At 45.3% G+C, this 18158-nt stretch overlaps 1 protein-coding gene across 5 annotated transcripts in view; it reads right to left on the bottom strand.

The window, feature by feature from the left end:
- The window catches only part of TTYH2 (tweety family member 2), a 90307-nt gene that overhangs the window by 22424 nt on the left and 49725 nt on the right, over window positions 1-18158 (bottom strand). For all 5 annotated transcript variants that reach the window (XM_061615705.1, XM_061615706.1, XM_061615709.1 and 2 more), the window contains exons 4-10: window positions 15762-15982; window positions 6192-6287; window positions 4644-4716; window positions 3623-3692; window positions 2262-2317; window positions 1233-1325; window positions 116-208 (exon numbers count right to left, since the gene is read on the bottom strand). In XM_061615705.1, coding sequence (XP_061471689.1) covers window positions 116-208; window positions 1233-1325; window positions 2262-2317; window positions 3623-3692; window positions 4644-4716; window positions 6192-6287; window positions 15762-15982 — 702 coding nt within the window. The remainder of the gene's footprint in view (window positions 1-115; window positions 209-1232; window positions 1326-2261; window positions 2318-3622; window positions 3693-4643; window positions 4717-6191; window positions 6288-15761; window positions 15983-18158) is intronic.

Raw genomic sequence — 18158 nt, 5'->3', positions numbered from 1 at the left:
GGGAAAAACAGGGAGAGGAAGTGCTCACTTCTTTGTGTGCCAATAGGCTCCAATAAAGCCTATGCCCACTCCTGCTCTCCCACCCACCCCGCATGATATGCCTTATGCTGCTCACCTTATGCAGGCCCCTGCAGTCCAACATGGCAGTCAGTTGGTGCAGGCTGGTCTCTGAGTAGTTCAGTAGCTGTTGTGTGCCAAGCAGGTCTCTCTGCAGCAAGGAGTGAGGGGAAGCAGTGATGTATTCACAGCAGGGAAAGGAGCATGGTTACTATTAACCTGTAACATGGCTTGGCAGCAATATTAGACTTGATATACTTCCCAAAGATACAACCAGAAAGGAAGACGCAACTAGAACTCATAGCTCTGTACTGCTTTGCTACATGCTATAAAAGATAGCTCAAAGTCCTATTTGAGAAATATCCCTCACATGGTTAACTACTATGTGAGAGGGAGAGCGAGGCCACTCCTGCTGTCAACATGTTGGGGAGGGGGACATCGGTAGAGGGGAGCCTGCTCTGTGTAGGTAAGTTCCCCCTCCCTTCATTTAGAACCCTAACTTCCATGTTGCAAGGGAGCCTACGCACATATAGCAGGCTCCCTCCTACAGCCACACATACCTGCAACAGATGGGGAGTGGGTGGGGCCAGAACAGATGCCCCCCACTCTCCTCTTCACATGACCCATCTATCTGAGGGATAACGCCTAAATAGGGCTTATCTTCTGCCAATAACCATCAGGTGGAATCCTGGTCTGGAGGGAAACTGGGCAGTTAACCTGATCACAAGCAGCTCTAAGGGAGAAACCTGCAACTATGAATCCATAAATGTAGTTCAGGGTTATGACTTGTTCAAGAGATGTTGAATGGTGATCAGGTTACTCCTAGCTAGCCTGATTCTTGGCCCTATGAAACTGCAAATCCTCTGTGCTCTGGAAATGACTTCCAGTGGCTGCCCAGACCTCTAGGCTCCTGCCTCAGCCTCTTCTACTCTGTGGACATTGCACCTTTGCGCTACTGCCTACATGCTTTCTGCTAAAGCATGCTAAACGTGTGCCCCTCTTCTCACATTGTCAACCCACTCTTTGCCAAGAACTAATCTTGCAAACGGAAGGTAGAAATTTGCTTAAGTCCTTTCCCAATTCTAGTTGTACGTAATGTAAGTAACACAGAGGGCTCCCCAAAATGGCTCGCTATTGCTCTGCTCCACAGGACAATACAGCACTGTGCTGTTTACCTCAGCTGTAGGGAAAAGAGGCAGAGCAAACTGCATGAGGCCCTGGATCTGGATCTGCATGGTCGTGAGAGAGCGCTGGTAGATGGTCAGGGCCTGCAAACAAGAAATACAGTACAAAGTGCCAAGCTTTTACACACAGGGCCAGGAATCCTCAATCTTCACTACCTTGCAGTAAAGCAGATCAGTACCACCAACCTCTTCCAGATCCTGGGAGCCAGCCAGCCCCTTCCTTACATGGCAACAAGCAAAACTTTAGTCCCCCTCCCCAAATAAAAAATGTGTGAAATCTGGATTGTTCTATCTACAGTCTCTCTTAGAACCGTTTTATGGATTATCTTGATGGCTAATTCTCTCTACACAGAGGAATACCTAGGGCAGAGTGAGATTTAGGGAATCCACAGGGTTCACATCAAGGCTTGATCTTGTGATGCAATTACCAAGTTCAGACAAGGAAAACTCCTTTTTTAGAAATAACCTATTGGACAGAGGCAACACTCACAAATCTTCACTCAGCACTCTGCAACAGAAATATCTTCTGATGAGAAGCTCATTCATAAAATGAGGACACAGCTTTCTCTTATAGAGTTGGAAGGAATCCTGTAGGCTACATAGACTACTGCCTGCTCTGTGCAGGAAATCACAGAATAGTAGAGTTGGAAGGGGCCTATAAGGCCATCAAGTCCAACCCCCTGCTCAATGCAGGAATCCAAATCAAAGCATTCCCGGCAGATGGCTGTCCAGCTGCCTCTTGAATGCCTCCAGTGTCGGAGAGCCCGCTACCTCTCTAGGTAATTGATTCCATAGAGCATCCATAGAGCATTCCCAGAGAGCCTCTGCTTGAAACCTTCAGCAAAGGAGCACTCGCTACCTTGCTAGGGTACATTGTCCAATTCCTATTACTGTCAAGAAAGTTTCTTCTAAAGCCTACTCTCCTGTAATTCAAGTGCATTTGATATTTCCACTACAGGTAGACTGCAGACATATCAGAACGTTTGCATCACCAGGGTACACATACAGTCAAGTACATACCTGCTGGAAGGGATTGGTTGGACTTTGGCTGCAATACAGGTAGTACCGTACAATCTCTACAAGGCAGAGGGAAGAGGGTCAGAGGTCAGTATGACAGTGACTCCTTTAGTAGCCCAATGCAGCTTGAGCAACTCCTAACTGGGATTCTGTCTGCTTCGAACACAACACACTCTGTGGGTCATATAATGCCATAAAAGAGTGTCTCCTTTTGCAGTGCTAACTCGACATAGTACTGTTTGAAAGGGAGAATACTGCATGAAACTTTAGGTCTAAGGGCTAGGCTAAAGTGCTGCCAAGCCCAGAATATGGAAACAAGGCCAGGATGAGCTTATTCTATGTGCCCATTGGCACCGAGTCTGCTGTGAAATGCATGGATTTAAAAGAATTCCAGCTTTCATAAAGGGCGACTACTACATGTTATACTAACAAATGTGTTTCCTGAACACCTGTCTGCCCATTAAGTGTGAGTGTGCGTCATTTGCAGAGAATAATTGGGAAATGGGGTGGGAATACTTAACCCTTCCTGCACCCACTGATTCTCCCCTGTAAGTGCTCCCCTCCTTCTGTTTTTTCTGCCCTAAAAAGAAAAAAACTGAAGTCTTCAGCAAACACTTAAACATAAAAGAACTTTCAGCACAGCTTCCAATAGCTAGAAGTAATCTATGTTCTATACAACATTCTTGTCTCACTGCATAATAGACTATCATTCCATCTCTCTTTCCTTTATCACTCCCAGTTCTTGCAGCAAACATTTAAAATTAGGCCAGAAACAAAGCAAAAGAACAACCCAAACTTCTCAACATTGCAATCAAAGCTTAAGTTTATTCAAAACCACCCAATTTGCATAATATATTTCTTGCACATTGTTTGGCTTTTAGGGGAAGAGAACTTGATGCAAAATATCCCAATGCCTAAGAAGAGACTGACCCATCAAGAGTCTCGGGACAAATGTGGGAGGCTACAATGTGATCCCTGGTTCTCATTTCATGACCACTGTTGTCTGCAAAACACAGCTTTTGCATTTATCAGTGGCTGAGAGGAAACTGGGGAGATTTTGACTATACTACCATGTTTTATCAACTGCTATGCCAGTAGAGGACATGGGATCAAACTGGGGAGTAGGTAACAAAACATGCTTTTTAAACTAAGCTGAATATTCTTTAAGCCAAAGCCAACTTTGATGCAAACACAACTGTGACCTTGGGTACCCTCCACATGTACATGTACACGGCAATGCCTGTTTGAGAGCAGAGCTGGGGTTGGGCCATGCAAAATTCAGTGTTAGTTATAATTTAGCCAACTCTTGCCCAAAGCAGGACTTGTCTACGTTACTGAAATAATAAAGAAAACAATAACCTTACCTGCACTGAGGTCACCTTGTGTCATGTTCACAATGAACTTATCTGGGGCTACGCAGAAGTCACTGGTCCCCTATGAGAGTCAGAGTTTTAAAAAGGGAGCAATTATGATAACTAGAAGTGTAACTTGAGAAGCTCATACACTTGAGGGGAAGGGTTTTAATTCTGTGGTAGAGCATCTGTTTTCCATGCAGAAGGACCCAGGTTCAATCCCTAGCAAGTCTGGATAGGACTGAGAATGTCTTCTGCCTTAAACCTTGGAGAGCAGCTGCCAGTCGGTATGGACAATACTGAGCGAGATGGACCAAGGGTGCGACTTGGTGCAAAGCAGTTTCCTATGTGGCTTAAAAACTGGTATTTCCACTTCCCAAATCTCTCATGTGTGTATAAAACCTACACTGGTAGAACATGTATCTGCTTTTAAGACCATAAGCCTTTCTACGAAGGCACGTTTGATTTAAATATCTTCCAATTCTCAGCAATCTTCATACATGTGCAGATATGTGTGCAAGTGAGAGGAACTTCTAGCATCATGCATGAAAGTGCTCTCAGCCCCCCAAACCAATAGTTTGGGGTGGTTAATGAAGGCAGACCAACGAAGAGGCTGAACTATTGGTCAAATACCTCCTGCTCAACTGGATCTCCTTGATACACCCTGTGACTAAGTAAATGGAATGGTCCATTCATTCATTCAATGCATTTCTACCCTGCCTTTCAGGCACATTGTCCTCAAATTTAAAACACTGAGACACAACAGCAGCAGTAGTACCAAAATGTTTGCCCTGCCTTAAGTGCATCTAAAACTCAGCAGGGCTTCAGCAGCCCACATGCCAGAAAGCTCAGATTAAACAGACTCTGTTACCAGCAAGAGCTACTGGGTTAGCCAGGAAGGGAGTACAAAAAGATGCACACAAGCCTTTGAAACACACAAAGAGAAGCTATTGCTTCAGCTCTTAAAGCAACCTCTGCTTTAACGTTAAGGGAGGGAGGAAGGATGCAGCTGTGCTTTAGTTATTGTGCTTACCACCGCTGCCGAAACATCCGCTGCAAAGGAAGACCAGCTGAGAATGAGTGTGAAAAGACCACAGCACAACATCCTGTGGACAAAAGGCAAAATGGTCGGAGAGCAGAAGTGGGGTTCACTGAGAAGGTGGCAAGACTGGGTACTAGGAACCCCACTACCACTCATGGACACAGCACTTTACATGATGGGTGGCTTACAAACTTCATTGTGCTCACCCTTACAACAATTCTATAAGGCAGATTGGGTGGTATTCAATCATAATCCTACTCATAGTAGACCCACTGACATGATAGACACAACTTAGATTCATTAATTTCAATGGGTTTACTCTGAGTAGGACTTAGTTGAATACAACCCATTGCTATTACACCTATTTTATAGATGACAAACAGAGGAAAGAGGGGAAGGACTGCCTAAGCAGCACACAATGAGTCTACAGCAGAGGTGGGAACTGAACTCACTTGCCTGGTTCCAGGCCATGCAGGCTTGCATCACATGACTTATTATTTTTTTAGGTGATTTGTAGCCCACTTTTCATTAAAATCAATCCCAGAGTGGGATCTAACATGAAAAAACTATAATACATAATAAAACAAAAACAATTTTAAAAAATCAAATAACAATAAATTTAAATTACATCATAGAACTGTGAGAATGATGAAATCTTCTCCAGTCAGCTAACCAAATGCCTGAGTAAATAAAATTGTATTTTACAAGATGCCTAAAACCCATCAAGGTTGACTTCAACCACATCTGTGAGGGAGGGATCATTCCATAATCAGGGAACACCCTTTTGTGTGCATTCACATTTCATACTACTGGCAAGTGCGACACTGTTAAGAGAGAGTCTCCACTTGATCTCAAAGACCAGGCTGGTATATAGGGGAGAAGCTGTCCAACAAATAATCACTGGACAGTTTTGCCCCAAATAGATTACAGCTTCTAACCTGATCTAGGTCCACCCATGAGCCACATATACATACCTGCACTGGAAAAATGTAAATAGGATGCAGGAACAAGTGCAGAAGTACTGGATTTCCTTGCAATTCTAGAAGCCTACATGGCCACACACTCATTACATTTATGGATTACCCAGCATGACTGGAAAGGTAATGTGGTGCAAGAGGCAAAGTGAGAATTCTCCTCAAGTGCCTTGGAAAGTACACTAGCCCCTGCTTTCTTCAGAGAAGGGTATGGTATATGCTGAAACTCATGCGGCACAAAAGAAAGCAGATGTTTCTGATATACAATCTTTCACAAGCCTTCATCTTATCCATTATTCTCCACTCTTTCTTGTTAGCCTGCCATGGTTGCAGTTATGTAATGCAAAGGAATAGATGCTGTTAAGGGAAGGAAAAGAGACAGACAGCCCAAACCACCCTGTGCAGTAATTAAGATAAGAGCCCAAGGAGTGCTCTGAAATGTGTGACTGGGAATCCCAGTCTCCCAGGGTATTTATTTTATTTAAGACGATTATATACTGCTTAATCGTTCACATTTCTAAGTCGGAAGTTCCAGTCACAGGCCAATCCTAAACTTTGTACTCACGTAATAAGCAGACATTTGGAGTTCTTCGCAAGCCCCAGGCAGGCAATAAGGCAGATCACCAAGTCCAGGATGAACAGCAAGAGGTAGGAGAGCCATCTATGGAGACAGAAAGCTGGTTACGACTCAGACAGACCTGCAGAAAGGCCAGAAAAGGGGATGCTGAAATCCAAGCAAGGCCACTGATATTAAACCTGAGTGACTGCAGTATTCAGAGCCAGCTTTCCCCAACTTGGTGCCTTCCAAATGTAATGGACCACAACTCTCATCAGGCCCAGCTAGCATGTACATCACACCAAGCCACCCAGCTGGCAAAGGCATGGAGTAGACATGAGCACCAGCTGTGCCCAACCCCTTCCCCCCAGCCACTTCCTTTTCACAAATACCATTTGGGCCATGAGAATAGGTATACTCTTATGGGATTCTAACAGAATGTGTGCGTTAATACCATTATTGTGTTCAGCTCATAAGGATTTGTTTTTGCATCATGTAGGCTTTTATGAATTTTCTCTGTACTATTTTCCTTGCAAACGTATTTATGGATGTTATATGGCTCTAGTTTTCATTATTATGGTAGCAGGGGATAGGGAACTTTGAAATAATGCAGTCATGCAACAGCTCCTTTTATTCTTATTGGCATCTTCGCAAAGAAGCATGCTGCATGGAGACTTTGAGTCATGTACGCTCTGTGTATGAGTAGGCATCAAAATGCAGAGGGGAAATTTGTCATTGCTGTGCCCAAAGCTGAAGTGTCCTTGGAAATTATTTAAAAGAATTGTCTTGTCTGCACACTTGAAAATCATATTTTCTGAGGCTGAGACCTTTTGGTGTCCATCCAGGAGATGTTCCAAGATAGCTTGTCTGCAGTAGAAATATGGGATGAAGTGACTCTGATAGTAGTTTCGCTCCATCAGCCCTGGGGCCTAATGCAGCATATTTTCCCCACAGTGATCAGCTGAGGCATTGTTACAGCCCCCCTCCCTTGGATGTTTTGCACTGGGTGCTGGACCTCCTGCCCCTTCCCTCTTTTTTTTAAACATAGCTGACAAGATGGCTTTCTTTTCAAAAGATACCCTAAATTTGCAACGATATACATTATATAATTAGCATACACAAAAATTTATGCAAATTTGTGTCACAGGTCTGTGCCCTGAATGCTGGGGTCCAGACAAATGCTTCTTGGACACTCACAAGAAAGGCATGAAAAGCACCAGTCCTCATGAAACAATCAAAGGTGTGTGTGTGTGGGAGGGAATGCCTGGAGAAATCTCAGAAGCTGATGAGTGGGACAGGATGCTCTGAGCACTCAAGGGGCAGGACTTCAGCACCCTCGCTGTCCTTCTCCATAAACAAAAAAGGAATTTTGCAGATTTGTTTAATCTGAATAATTTACATAGGTTGCAGAATTCCATATTCCTTGATGGGTTTTTAAATATAAACATATAGTATATATGCAGAATACACAGAGGTTTGGATATAACCAATAGCTAGATCTAGTGACTCATGTGGCTTACTAATGCAAGATGCTCCATGCTCTAAAGGGATAGATACTGTTGCAATATTCTGGAGCCTGCACAGTGTTGTACAGGTATGTGTGAGCGTGTCAGTGTAATGCAGCAGCCTCACTCCCTCCTCCTCCTCTTTAAGGCACATGAATAATGTTAGCAAAAGACGGGATTTTGATAGCTCCCACCCTGCAGTTGTTGCTCTGCTCTGGCTTTATTCACAGCCAGTGGCTTTTTGCCTCATTAACACTACAGAGGAGAGAGGAAGAGCAAGATCAGTAGGTTCTTCCTCTGTGTTAATCACCACCTTAAGTCAGAAAGGACCCAATTAATATTCCTACGCTGTGGCCAGGAGCCGGACACAAGCAAACTGCTGCTGTTCCAGGGGAGGCTGCAAAATTTGGAAATAGGGGTGGGCAGAAGCATCAGCAGGGAGCTCGAGGGTAATATGTGGCCTCCACTGCCAGACAGTTTAACACTTGCTGTCTACTGCAGGGAGCTTCCTGAATAAGAAGGCTGTGACGTCCTTCCCTGGTTCTCCCTGTCAGGTTCCCACCTGCTTGTGGCTACTGCCTTTCACTAGGCACCACCAGGGATACCACCAGTCCGGACCGTCCTTTATATGGTTTCTCACTCCGCTCTAGCACAGATCTCACTAGATCCCCCTGCTAGGCAGCACCACCAGTCACCTCCTATAACCAATACTCCCAGAGACTTTGCCTGAGTCTCTCTCTAGCTGGTTACTTTTGTGACTGCGTGCTTATGCTGTTCCCAACCCCCTTGTATCTTTATATACAAAGCATACAACTCTGGGTTGCTCTGGATACTTGACTTGTTACTATTTCTCCCTTCACCGCTGCCACCATTAGATACTGTTTCTGTTCAGCCTTAGTAATTACCTTGCCCTCCCTTCTGGTATGTATATCCCCCAGCCAAGGATCAGGCCTTTGGTAAACCAAATAAGTATTTATTAAATATCAGAAATAACAAGATTAGTTTTAGAATGTTTCACAAGCGTATGGTTTCATCTATTCCTGTTTTGTACTTGACTTATTATTAATCAGAACTCCAACTCCGTGACTGGCTGGCGTTCTTTGCTGCTGGTGTGGTTCCATCTCTACCTTTGTGGTTTGCGCTTGCCTTAGTGGTCCTTCGCCTTTCGTTGTACTGTCATCTGGACCTTTTGCAGGCGGTGCTTTGCCCGGGAAGAAGAACGGTTTGAGAGCTGCGTTGGTGCGCAGGGAGTATGGGACTGTGGTTGTCGTGTAGACCTGAATTGGATGAGTGGATGCTGGTATGACTGTATGTTGTGAGTGTGTGTGTATTTTTATTTTATTTTACTATGTGCCTGGGCGGGAGGATAGGGTATTGGGAGAGGAGACCAGAGGGGGCCCCCGTTAGCATAGTGACGGGTAATGGGAGGTATGGCGTTGTGAGGAGGACATGCCAGTTGAGGGGAACTCGGCCCAGACAATTGGTGGCTGTACCGTGTTCCGGTCCTCCCCACATCCACAGGATTGCTGGTAGTTCTATCAGCCAACTCTCGGATCTCCAGTTGCTGCTTCTTAATGCCAGATCGATAAATAATAAAGCTTCCCTCATCCATGATTTAATTGTGGATGAGGCAGCCGATCTGGCGTTTATTACCGAGACCTGGGTGAGCGATCTGGGAGGCATCAATCTCTCCCAGCTGTGCCCACCTGGGTACTCGGTTCAGCATCTGGGTAGATCTGAGGGTCGGAGAGGGGGAATCGCTGTGGTCTATAGAAGTTCCATCCCTCTTGTTAGGCACCCTATCCAGGTAGCTAATGGTCTGGAGTGTCTTCATATTACGTTGGGCCAGCGAGACAGACTGGGAATACTGTTGGTGTACCTTCCACCCTGCTGCCCAACAGCCTCCCTAACTGAGCTGACGGAAGTGGTCTCGAGTCTGGTGTTGCGATCCCCCAAATTTTTGGTATTGGGGGATCTCAACATTCATGCCGAGACCACTTTGTCTGGGGCGGCTCAGGACTTCATGGCCTCCATGACAGCCATGGGGCTGTCTCAATTTGTTACTGGCCCTACGCATATTTCGGGACACACTCTAGACTTAATTTTTGCTACTGGAACAGGGGATGGTGATCTGGGAGTAAGGAATTTTACATCTATTCCTCTGTCATGGTCAGATCATCGCCTATTGAGGTGTAGGCTCACAATGTTTTCTCCCCTCTGCAAGGGTGGAGGACCAATTAAGATGGTCCGTCCCCGGAGACTAATGAATCCTGAAGGCTTTCAGAAGGCTCTGGGGAGTTTTCCGGCTGATAAAACTGACGCTCCTGTCGAAACCCTGGTCAATCTGTGGAATACGGAAATGACCCAGGCAGTTGACACGATCGCCCCGGTGCGCCCTCTCCTCTGCAGAGCTCAAGTGGCTCCGTGGTTCACCCCGGAGCTAAGAGTGATGAAGCAAGAAAGGAGAAGGCTTGAGTGCAAATGGAGACGAACTCCCGACGGCTGTGGTCTTGCACTTGTGAAGGTCTCTACCAAGCTGTATGTGAAGGCGGTGAGGGCAGCGAAGAAGCAGTACTTTGCTGCCTCCATTCAGTCATCTTCTAACCGCCCAGCGGAACTTTATAAAGTTGTTCGGGGACTTTTACACTCTGGGCCTCAGAACGCAATAATACCATCAATAGCACGCTGTAATGAGTTTGCGAGACACTTCCAAGATAAGATCACGAACATCCGCCGGGACCTTGACTCCAATATTGTAGCAGTTGAGCCTAATGAGGTGTCCGGAGCACAGTCTTGTCCTGTTTTATTGGATGAGTTTCAGTTGGTACAGCTCGAGGATGTGGACAAGGTGCTTAGACAGGTGCAGGCGACCACTTCTGCTCTGGATCCTTGCCCCTCGTGGCTAATAAAAGCTAGCAGGAATGGAACAGCCGGATGGGCCAAGGAGGTGATCAATGCCTCCCTACGAGAGGGAGTGGTACCACCCTGCCTGAAACAGGCAGTGGTGAGACCGCTCCTAAAGAAACCCTCCTTGGACCCTGAAAATTTTGACAACTATAGACCGGTAGCAAATGTTCCGTTCTTGGGCAAGGTCTTAGAGCGTGTGGTCGCTCGCCAGCTCCAGGCTCTCTTGGATGAAACTGATTATCTGGATCCATGTCAATTGGGCTTTCGGCCGGGGTTTGGTACAGAAATAGCCTTGGTCGCCCTGTATGATGACCTCTGTCGGGAGAAAGACAGAGGGAGTGTAACTCTGTTGGTTCTCCTTGATCTCTCAGTGGCTTTTGATACCATCGACCATGGTATCCTTCTGGGACGTCTTGCGGACTTAGGAGTTGGAGTCACTGCTTGGCAGTGGCTGTGCTCCTACCTCGAGAATCGTCTCCAGAAGTTGATGCTTGGGGAGCATTACTCGAACCCCTGGATACTCCAATATGGGGTCCCACAGGGTTCAGTTCTGTCCCCCATGCTCTTTAATATCTATATGAAGCCGCTGGGTGAGGTCATTAAGAGATTTGGAGTGCGTTTCCAGCAATATGCTGATGATACGCAGCTCTACTTCTCCTTTTCATCTTCCTCAGGTGAGGCTGTTAATGTACTAAACCGCTGCCTGGCCGCGATAATGGACTGGATGAGAGCTAACAAACTGAGACTCAATCCTGACAAGACTGAGATGCTGTTGGTGGGGGGGCTCTCTGCCCAGATGGATGATGTCCAACCTGCCCTAGATGGGGTTACACTCCCCCTAAAGGAGCAGGTCCGTAGTTTGGGGGTCTTATTAGATCCGCTCCTGTCACTGGAGGCTCAAGTAGCCTCGGTGGCACGGAATGCGTTCTACCGGCTTCGGCTAGTAGCCCAACTACGACCCTATCTGGAGAGGGAGAACCTCGCCACAGTTATCCATGCTCTGGTAACCTCTAGATTGGACTACTGTAATGCACTCTACGTAGGGTTACCTCTGAAGACGGTTCGGAAACTTCAGCTGGTGCAGAATGCTGCGGCCAGAGTCCTTACTGGGACTAAAAAATTTGATCATATAACACCTGTTCTGGCCCAGCTGCACTGGCTACCAATATGTTTCCGGGCCAGATTCAAAGTGTTGGTTCTTACCTATAAAGCCTTTAACGGCATCGGACCGCAATACCTGGCGGAACGCCTCTCCCGCTATATACCTACCCGGTCACTGCACTCGACGTCGAAGGCCCTTCTCCGTGTCCCAACGCGTAAGGAGGCACGGAGAACAACAACTAGAGCTAGGGCCTTCTCGGTGGTGGTCCCCGAACTATGGAACGCCCTCCCTGACAAGATACGCCTGGCGCCTTCTCTGTTATCTTTTCGGCGCCAGGTAAAGACCTACCTCTTTGCCCAGGCATTTTAAAATTTTTAAAAATTTAAAAATTGAATTTAAATTTGGAATTTTAATTATGTTTTATTGTGTACTGTATTGTATTTACATCCGCTTGTATTTTAATCTGTTTTATTATGCTGTTCACCGCCCTGGGAGCTTATTGCTATAGGGCGGTCTAGAAATGTAATAAAATAAATAAATAAATAATAAACTCCCTCTTTCTCCACACTCCCAACATCCACCACCAAACACCTTCTTCTCCACCCTACTAACATCCACCTCGGTTCAACTGTCATTCTTCCATTTATACTCCCAGCCATTCAAACGCTCAGCCAATCATCCAGCATTCTACTGCTCATGTACTCCCCCCTCCTCTTTCACTCCACTTACCATATGTCTTCTATATAAACAGCACTTACCATATTTACCCTACAAGCAAGAACATCACAAAGGCACCATTTATAAACTGGAGGGGAAATTCACTCAAATAACAAAAACTTCAGTGGAAAATACAATGTACATTAAAGCTGGCCATGCAGTGAAGCAGGTGTGTAAAATTTCTGTTGCACAACCAGTTTGATTTTCAGATCATTATGACACCACAGGCTTGATTTTCAGATCATTATGACAGCACATTATGACCACCACCAAGTTAGAAGAGGCTATAGCTCAATGGAAGAGCACATGTTCTGCATGCAAAGGGTGTCAGGTTCAGACCCTGGTATTGCCAGTTAAGGATCAGAGGACAGGAGATGGGAAAGATCACTGCCTAAGCAAGGGTGGGGGGGGACACACCTTTTTCAGTGTGAGGACTGTATTCCCTTCTGAGCAACCTTGGGGTTACATGCCAGTGGTGGTCAGGGCCAGAGGCAAATGTGGGTGGAGCAATAAATGCAAATTTTACCTTTGTACAGTACACTAGTTTCTACACGCGCTCATACACCCTCTCTGGGTGCCTCTAAACTGTCACTGTTTTGTGGGAGGCATTTAAGTGCATACCAGAACTTTAGGTTTGCACAATGAATGTGAACTTAAAGCACTGTCACCCTAGCGCAACAAATCCACTTTTAAAAAAACCAGACTTTGCAGTTTGGAAAGTAATGGGAAATACTTTTAAAAGTATGGAATGACAGAATAATTTAGCAAGAAGTCATGTAAACACCTCACAAGCAAATCAGAATGAATGTTCATTGTGATGTAACTGTCCTGTAAACAAATTAGAATGAAGGCTCTGTCTCGCACTCTTGACTGAACATAACATCTACCATGTAAGTTCTGTGCAAGCAAATCAGGATGAATAAACAGGTCATTTGGAGGAGCCCCCTACTGGAGCCCCAATGAAGCATTGTTAGTGTTCTTAAGAGAAAAAGCACGTGGACAACTGATCAGTGAGTGTCCAGAGCTTGGAAAAGTTACTTTTTTGAACTACATCTCCCATCAGCCCCAGCCAGCACCATGCTGGCTGGGGCTGATGGGAGTTGTAGTTCAAAAAAAGTAACTTTTCCAAGCTCATGCACACGACCCGCACAAGCCCATGCCAGTTCTCTGCTGATCCCTGTGCAGTACTGTTGTAGAAGACATCTGTACAGTACAGATAAAAGCTTCCCATGCACCTGGACTGCAATCAGGAATACTGAAACAGCGCATCTGATCCCAGGAACAGTAAGCTGTCCAGACATATTTACTGACAACACAGCTGTCCAGTAAATATTTTTTTACAAACCTCGTTAAAAAGCCTGATCATATTTTCCCCTTTACATTAAGCTACACCTCTTTTAATTAGCAAGCTCTTTTAGCAAAGTCAGATTACTAGCCAAGTATTATTCTGTACGTTCTAAAGGTCTTTCAGACAAATAAAGCTGTGCAATATCACGCACAATGCAGCCTCCATCCATTCAGCATCAACTGCCCATCCTTCAAGACTTAGGCTGCAATCCAACACGTCTACTCAGAAGCAAACCAGGTTCAATGGGACTTACTCCCAGGTAAGTGTGTAGTGGATTGCAGCCTTAATCAATGACCTTTGATTTGATGACAATTCCCTGTTGCTGCACCATATTACTGACGTGGAAGATCCCTCATTGCAATGACTCTTCCCCATCTAACAACTGAGCTCTATAAAAGCACATGTACACAGAGAGATTCAAACTTGTACAACAGCTGCAAGGCCATCCCTAAATCCAGAAAGCTTTTGATGCCCAAGGATACAATATTGCAAGCATCTGTCCTCTTCCTCACACATACGGGCATATTCAGTTTCTACCTTGGAGTTATAATGACTTAGACAACATACTCTTACATCTGAGTGCAGTGGAGTTTTTTTTTTTTTGTCAAAGGGGAGCCCCCCCCCCCAGTGCCACAGGCTCTGGTACTTTGAGCCAGCACAGAGGGTGCCATCTACCTCTATGCAATGCTAGCTTATCCTCCTGAGCTGAAATGTCACAAGTGCCTGTAGCGGGTGGACTGAAATGTTGACCTCTTAAGAAGAAATACTTTCCATTTAAAGGGTACCACTAAACATGGAGGATACACATGCAAACATATCAGCTTTGGCTTGGACAAAACCCTGGAGGCAGCTTTGCAGACAGTGAGGGGAAGAGGTGGAAAAGTTTGACTAAGAATGGGGAAGATAATGCATTGGCAAGAACCACATTTGCTCAGTGCCACAGATATTCTTCCCATGCCCTTGCTGCACAGGCTCACAGACTAGGAAAGATGTCAGAGATGAATTACTATCCTCATGCCTCATACTGTGATGTTGGCATCCCATTCAGACAAAATCCTGCCTCCATTTTTGATAAATATTCAGCTAAAAGGAGCCATGAATGAGGACAGCAAGTCAGACTCTTCCTTACCTTTCACTGCTGGACAGAAGTAGCTTGCCTGGTGGGGTGGAGTTTCCCAGCAGCGGGGTCACTGCTGCTTACCAGGAGAGGAGGAGTGAGGTGGCAAGGAGGTCGGTGTAGGTGCACCAGTGGGAGTGCCGGATTGTCTCTGCTGGTGCACCCACACTACACCTAGCCCACACTGCCCCACCCCTTTCCTTCTCCCTCCCAGTAAGCAGAAGTGACCCTGCAGCCAGAGAGCTAGTGTTGCAGCTCCACTCACTGGGTGGGCTGCTTCTCCTGCTGGAGTAATCACTACCTTCTGATTCTGTACTCATTACCAATGCAGACTGAAATGGCCACTAGAATAAAGTGGTGAAAATGTTACAATTCTTTGAGTAATCACCTTTTCATATGGAAAATCTTGAAAAAGTGGCCTCATTTACTGCTGCCTCCCTCCAAATCACAGAATGACCAAGTGGATGCTGGGTACAGCCAATTTCTCTTGCCCATGTTCTTCCTGCTATCTTCTCAACCACTTCCCTACAAGTCACTTAGCTCCTAGGCCACAAATGGGGAACCTGTGGCCCTATAGGTGGTGTTGGACTTCAACTCCCATCATGGCTATTGGCCATGCTGTCTGGGGCTGCTGGGATATCCTACACAAAAAACAATTCCATGATTGGAGTCGGGGAGGAGAGAGATGAGGGAATTTCCACCTCCTGACAATGTAATAGTTTCATGAGCCTAAGATAAAAAAGCCAAAACTCTTTCATGCCTTTGAGATGCTCTTGTTTGGGTCACACTGCCTCCAGTAGGAAATGCCAGGCTGCAAAGTAACTCTATGAATTTTCTGGATTGCCCATGCAACTCTTCCTCTGCAACATCCACTCTCACTTACCTATAATATTCCACATAGCCAACTTCACTGGCGAATTGGGACAGGTGTACAGTGACATCACCCCAAACAGGGAGCCCTGAGAGTTGCAGCACAATATTGCCTGCCATCTGCTGCATGAACTTGAGGGTCTGCACATAGTCACCTCGGGTGGCAAAGATCTCATTCAGCCGGGCTAGGTGCTGCTCCAGAGCCACTTTCATCTGTGTAGTTGTGCGTGAGCCCTGGCAAAAGACAACAAACAGATTTATAAGAACCAGCAGGCTGCTATCTTGTTGAATCACTCATATTTTCTATGGGTGGAAGGGGTGGTTGTAGGATCAGCTTGATCCTGGCAGGCCAAAGAATTTCTTTCAGGTTCCACTATGTGCCCACGCAGGATTTTGACTGAAATCTATTCAAATACACTCAAGAACTATTGCTATAGTCAAAATCCCAAAAGCAGATTTGTGCCATCACATACACATGCACTAGAAGAGCAGGCAAAAAGCTACCCTTATACCACACGAATGGCTCCCATTATGTGAACAAAGATGATGTCTAAAGTGTGCCGTAAGTAACGTCCCTCTGTTTATTGGTGTTGTGCAGGCACCCACAAAAAGGTACTCTTTTCAAAGGTAGAGGCTGCTTGCATGCTGCAAATCTCTCCCCCCCCCCATTATTGCAATCTGAACATATGCACCTTCACTGTATTGTTTTTGGCACTTGCTAAAAAAGTCTTTGTTTAGGCAAGCTTATGCAGACCTGTATTTTTAGCCTGGAATTTTATTGTGTTATATTTGTTTTAATCTGCTGATTTTATCATTTTTTTAATGTTTGATTTTATCAGTATTTTTAATGAATATTTTATATTGTTTTTGTAAACCACTTAAGGGATTTGGCAATTAAGCAGTATCTAAAATTTTGTCAAATACAATAAAAATAAAAATAAATTAAAACAAACCTCATCTGCTGACAACTGTGCACTGCCATGCACAGTATTAGTGCCAGGCCAGGCCAGCATTACCTATACTCTTGGCACTGTTTAAGAACACACAGCCAGTTGAGGTTTATCTTGTTGGTTGCAGTTACTCATCAACATTTGGGTAAATGAAACTGAGTAAATCAGCCGTGCCCTCTTTCTGGTAACCTTTTGCATCCCCAGTTTTCAGTAGTGAGAATGTATCCAGCTTGTGGGTCAGATGGATGGAAAAGAAGTGAAAAGCAAATGTGTACATACACACACATACATAGCCATGGCGTGAAGTCAAGGCAGGTCCACTGAAGCACAGCTGCTAAATAATGGAAAGAGAGGTTTGTTTTCCTGCTGGGCCTGGAAGAGGACTCTGAAATCCTTCCAGAAAAGAAAAGCGAACCAGGGAAATGAGTCTCAGGAAGTTCAAGAGGAGGATGGAAATGGGAAAGCAGCAAAAATTGATGAACATGAAACCTATACAAGGAAGGTGCTGGTCTCTTGTCAAGCGTGTGAGACAGATTTATGCCTCTCTCCTTTGCCTTTCGAGGAAATGTCTGTGTTCATCCCTTAATTGAGTAAAACAGTCCTTGCAAGGAAGACTTGCTTCTCAAGAGGTCCCCAGACATGGCATTATCCACAACTACTAGAAATGGGGAGAGTAGCTCTTCAGCCATCTCAGTCTGGTTAGCAATAACTGGCACACCCAGCAAAATGTGGCTGCCCTAGTGACTTGGCCTTCGCCTATATTGCTATGACAACAACAGGGCTGAATCACCATCAAGAACTCTGTGCAGGAGCTCAGCTTAGCCCAATCCAAACATCTTTCTCTGTGCCTCCTTCTGGTCACATCCTGATATCTCTCCATACTAAAGCCAAAGCAGCAAGAAAGCAAGGACAAAGGTTGAGGGAAAGCTCTGTACAGCAAAACCTCATCCCTTCTAAATACTTCGTGAAGACAGAAAATCCAAAATTAACATTTTCATAGGCATAAGCTTTCATTGGTGGCTTGACACACTAAAGCTCTCATGTGTTTCAAGAACCCAGTGAAAGCAACCCAAACACAGGGCACCAATATACATGGAAACAGAGGGTGTCATTTGAGCACACTGTGTGTCCTCCTGCAAATGTTTGGAATATTCACTAAGAGGCAAAAAACCTTGTGGTTTAAGAATGTATCTATAGCTAACAGAGATTTCTATCAAACTTTAAAAAGCAGGGAAATTGGGCAGCTATAGTGAATGCACCAGGGGAGCAGGAGACCTGACCTCCTGTCTGAGATATTGGACTGCCCTACAAATTTGTCAAAATGCAAACACAATTCGGGTTGGTCTTTCACAGAAATATCTGTGGGCTATAGGTACGTTCTTAAACCGCAAGGTTTTTTTGCCTATTAGTGAATTTCTCTGCTTTTTAATCCGGGAGGTAAGAAATGGAATCCTGTGCAA

Source organism: Rhineura floridana, chromosome 3 (assembly GCF_030035675.1).
Source record: "Rhineura floridana isolate rRhiFlo1 chromosome 3, rRhiFlo1.hap2, whole genome shotgun sequence".
NCBI lineage: Eukaryota > Metazoa > Chordata > Lepidosauria > Squamata > Rhineuridae > Rhineura > Rhineura floridana.
Note: the sequence above shows the minus strand (reverse complement) of the source record. Positions and strands in the feature narration are given on the sequence as shown.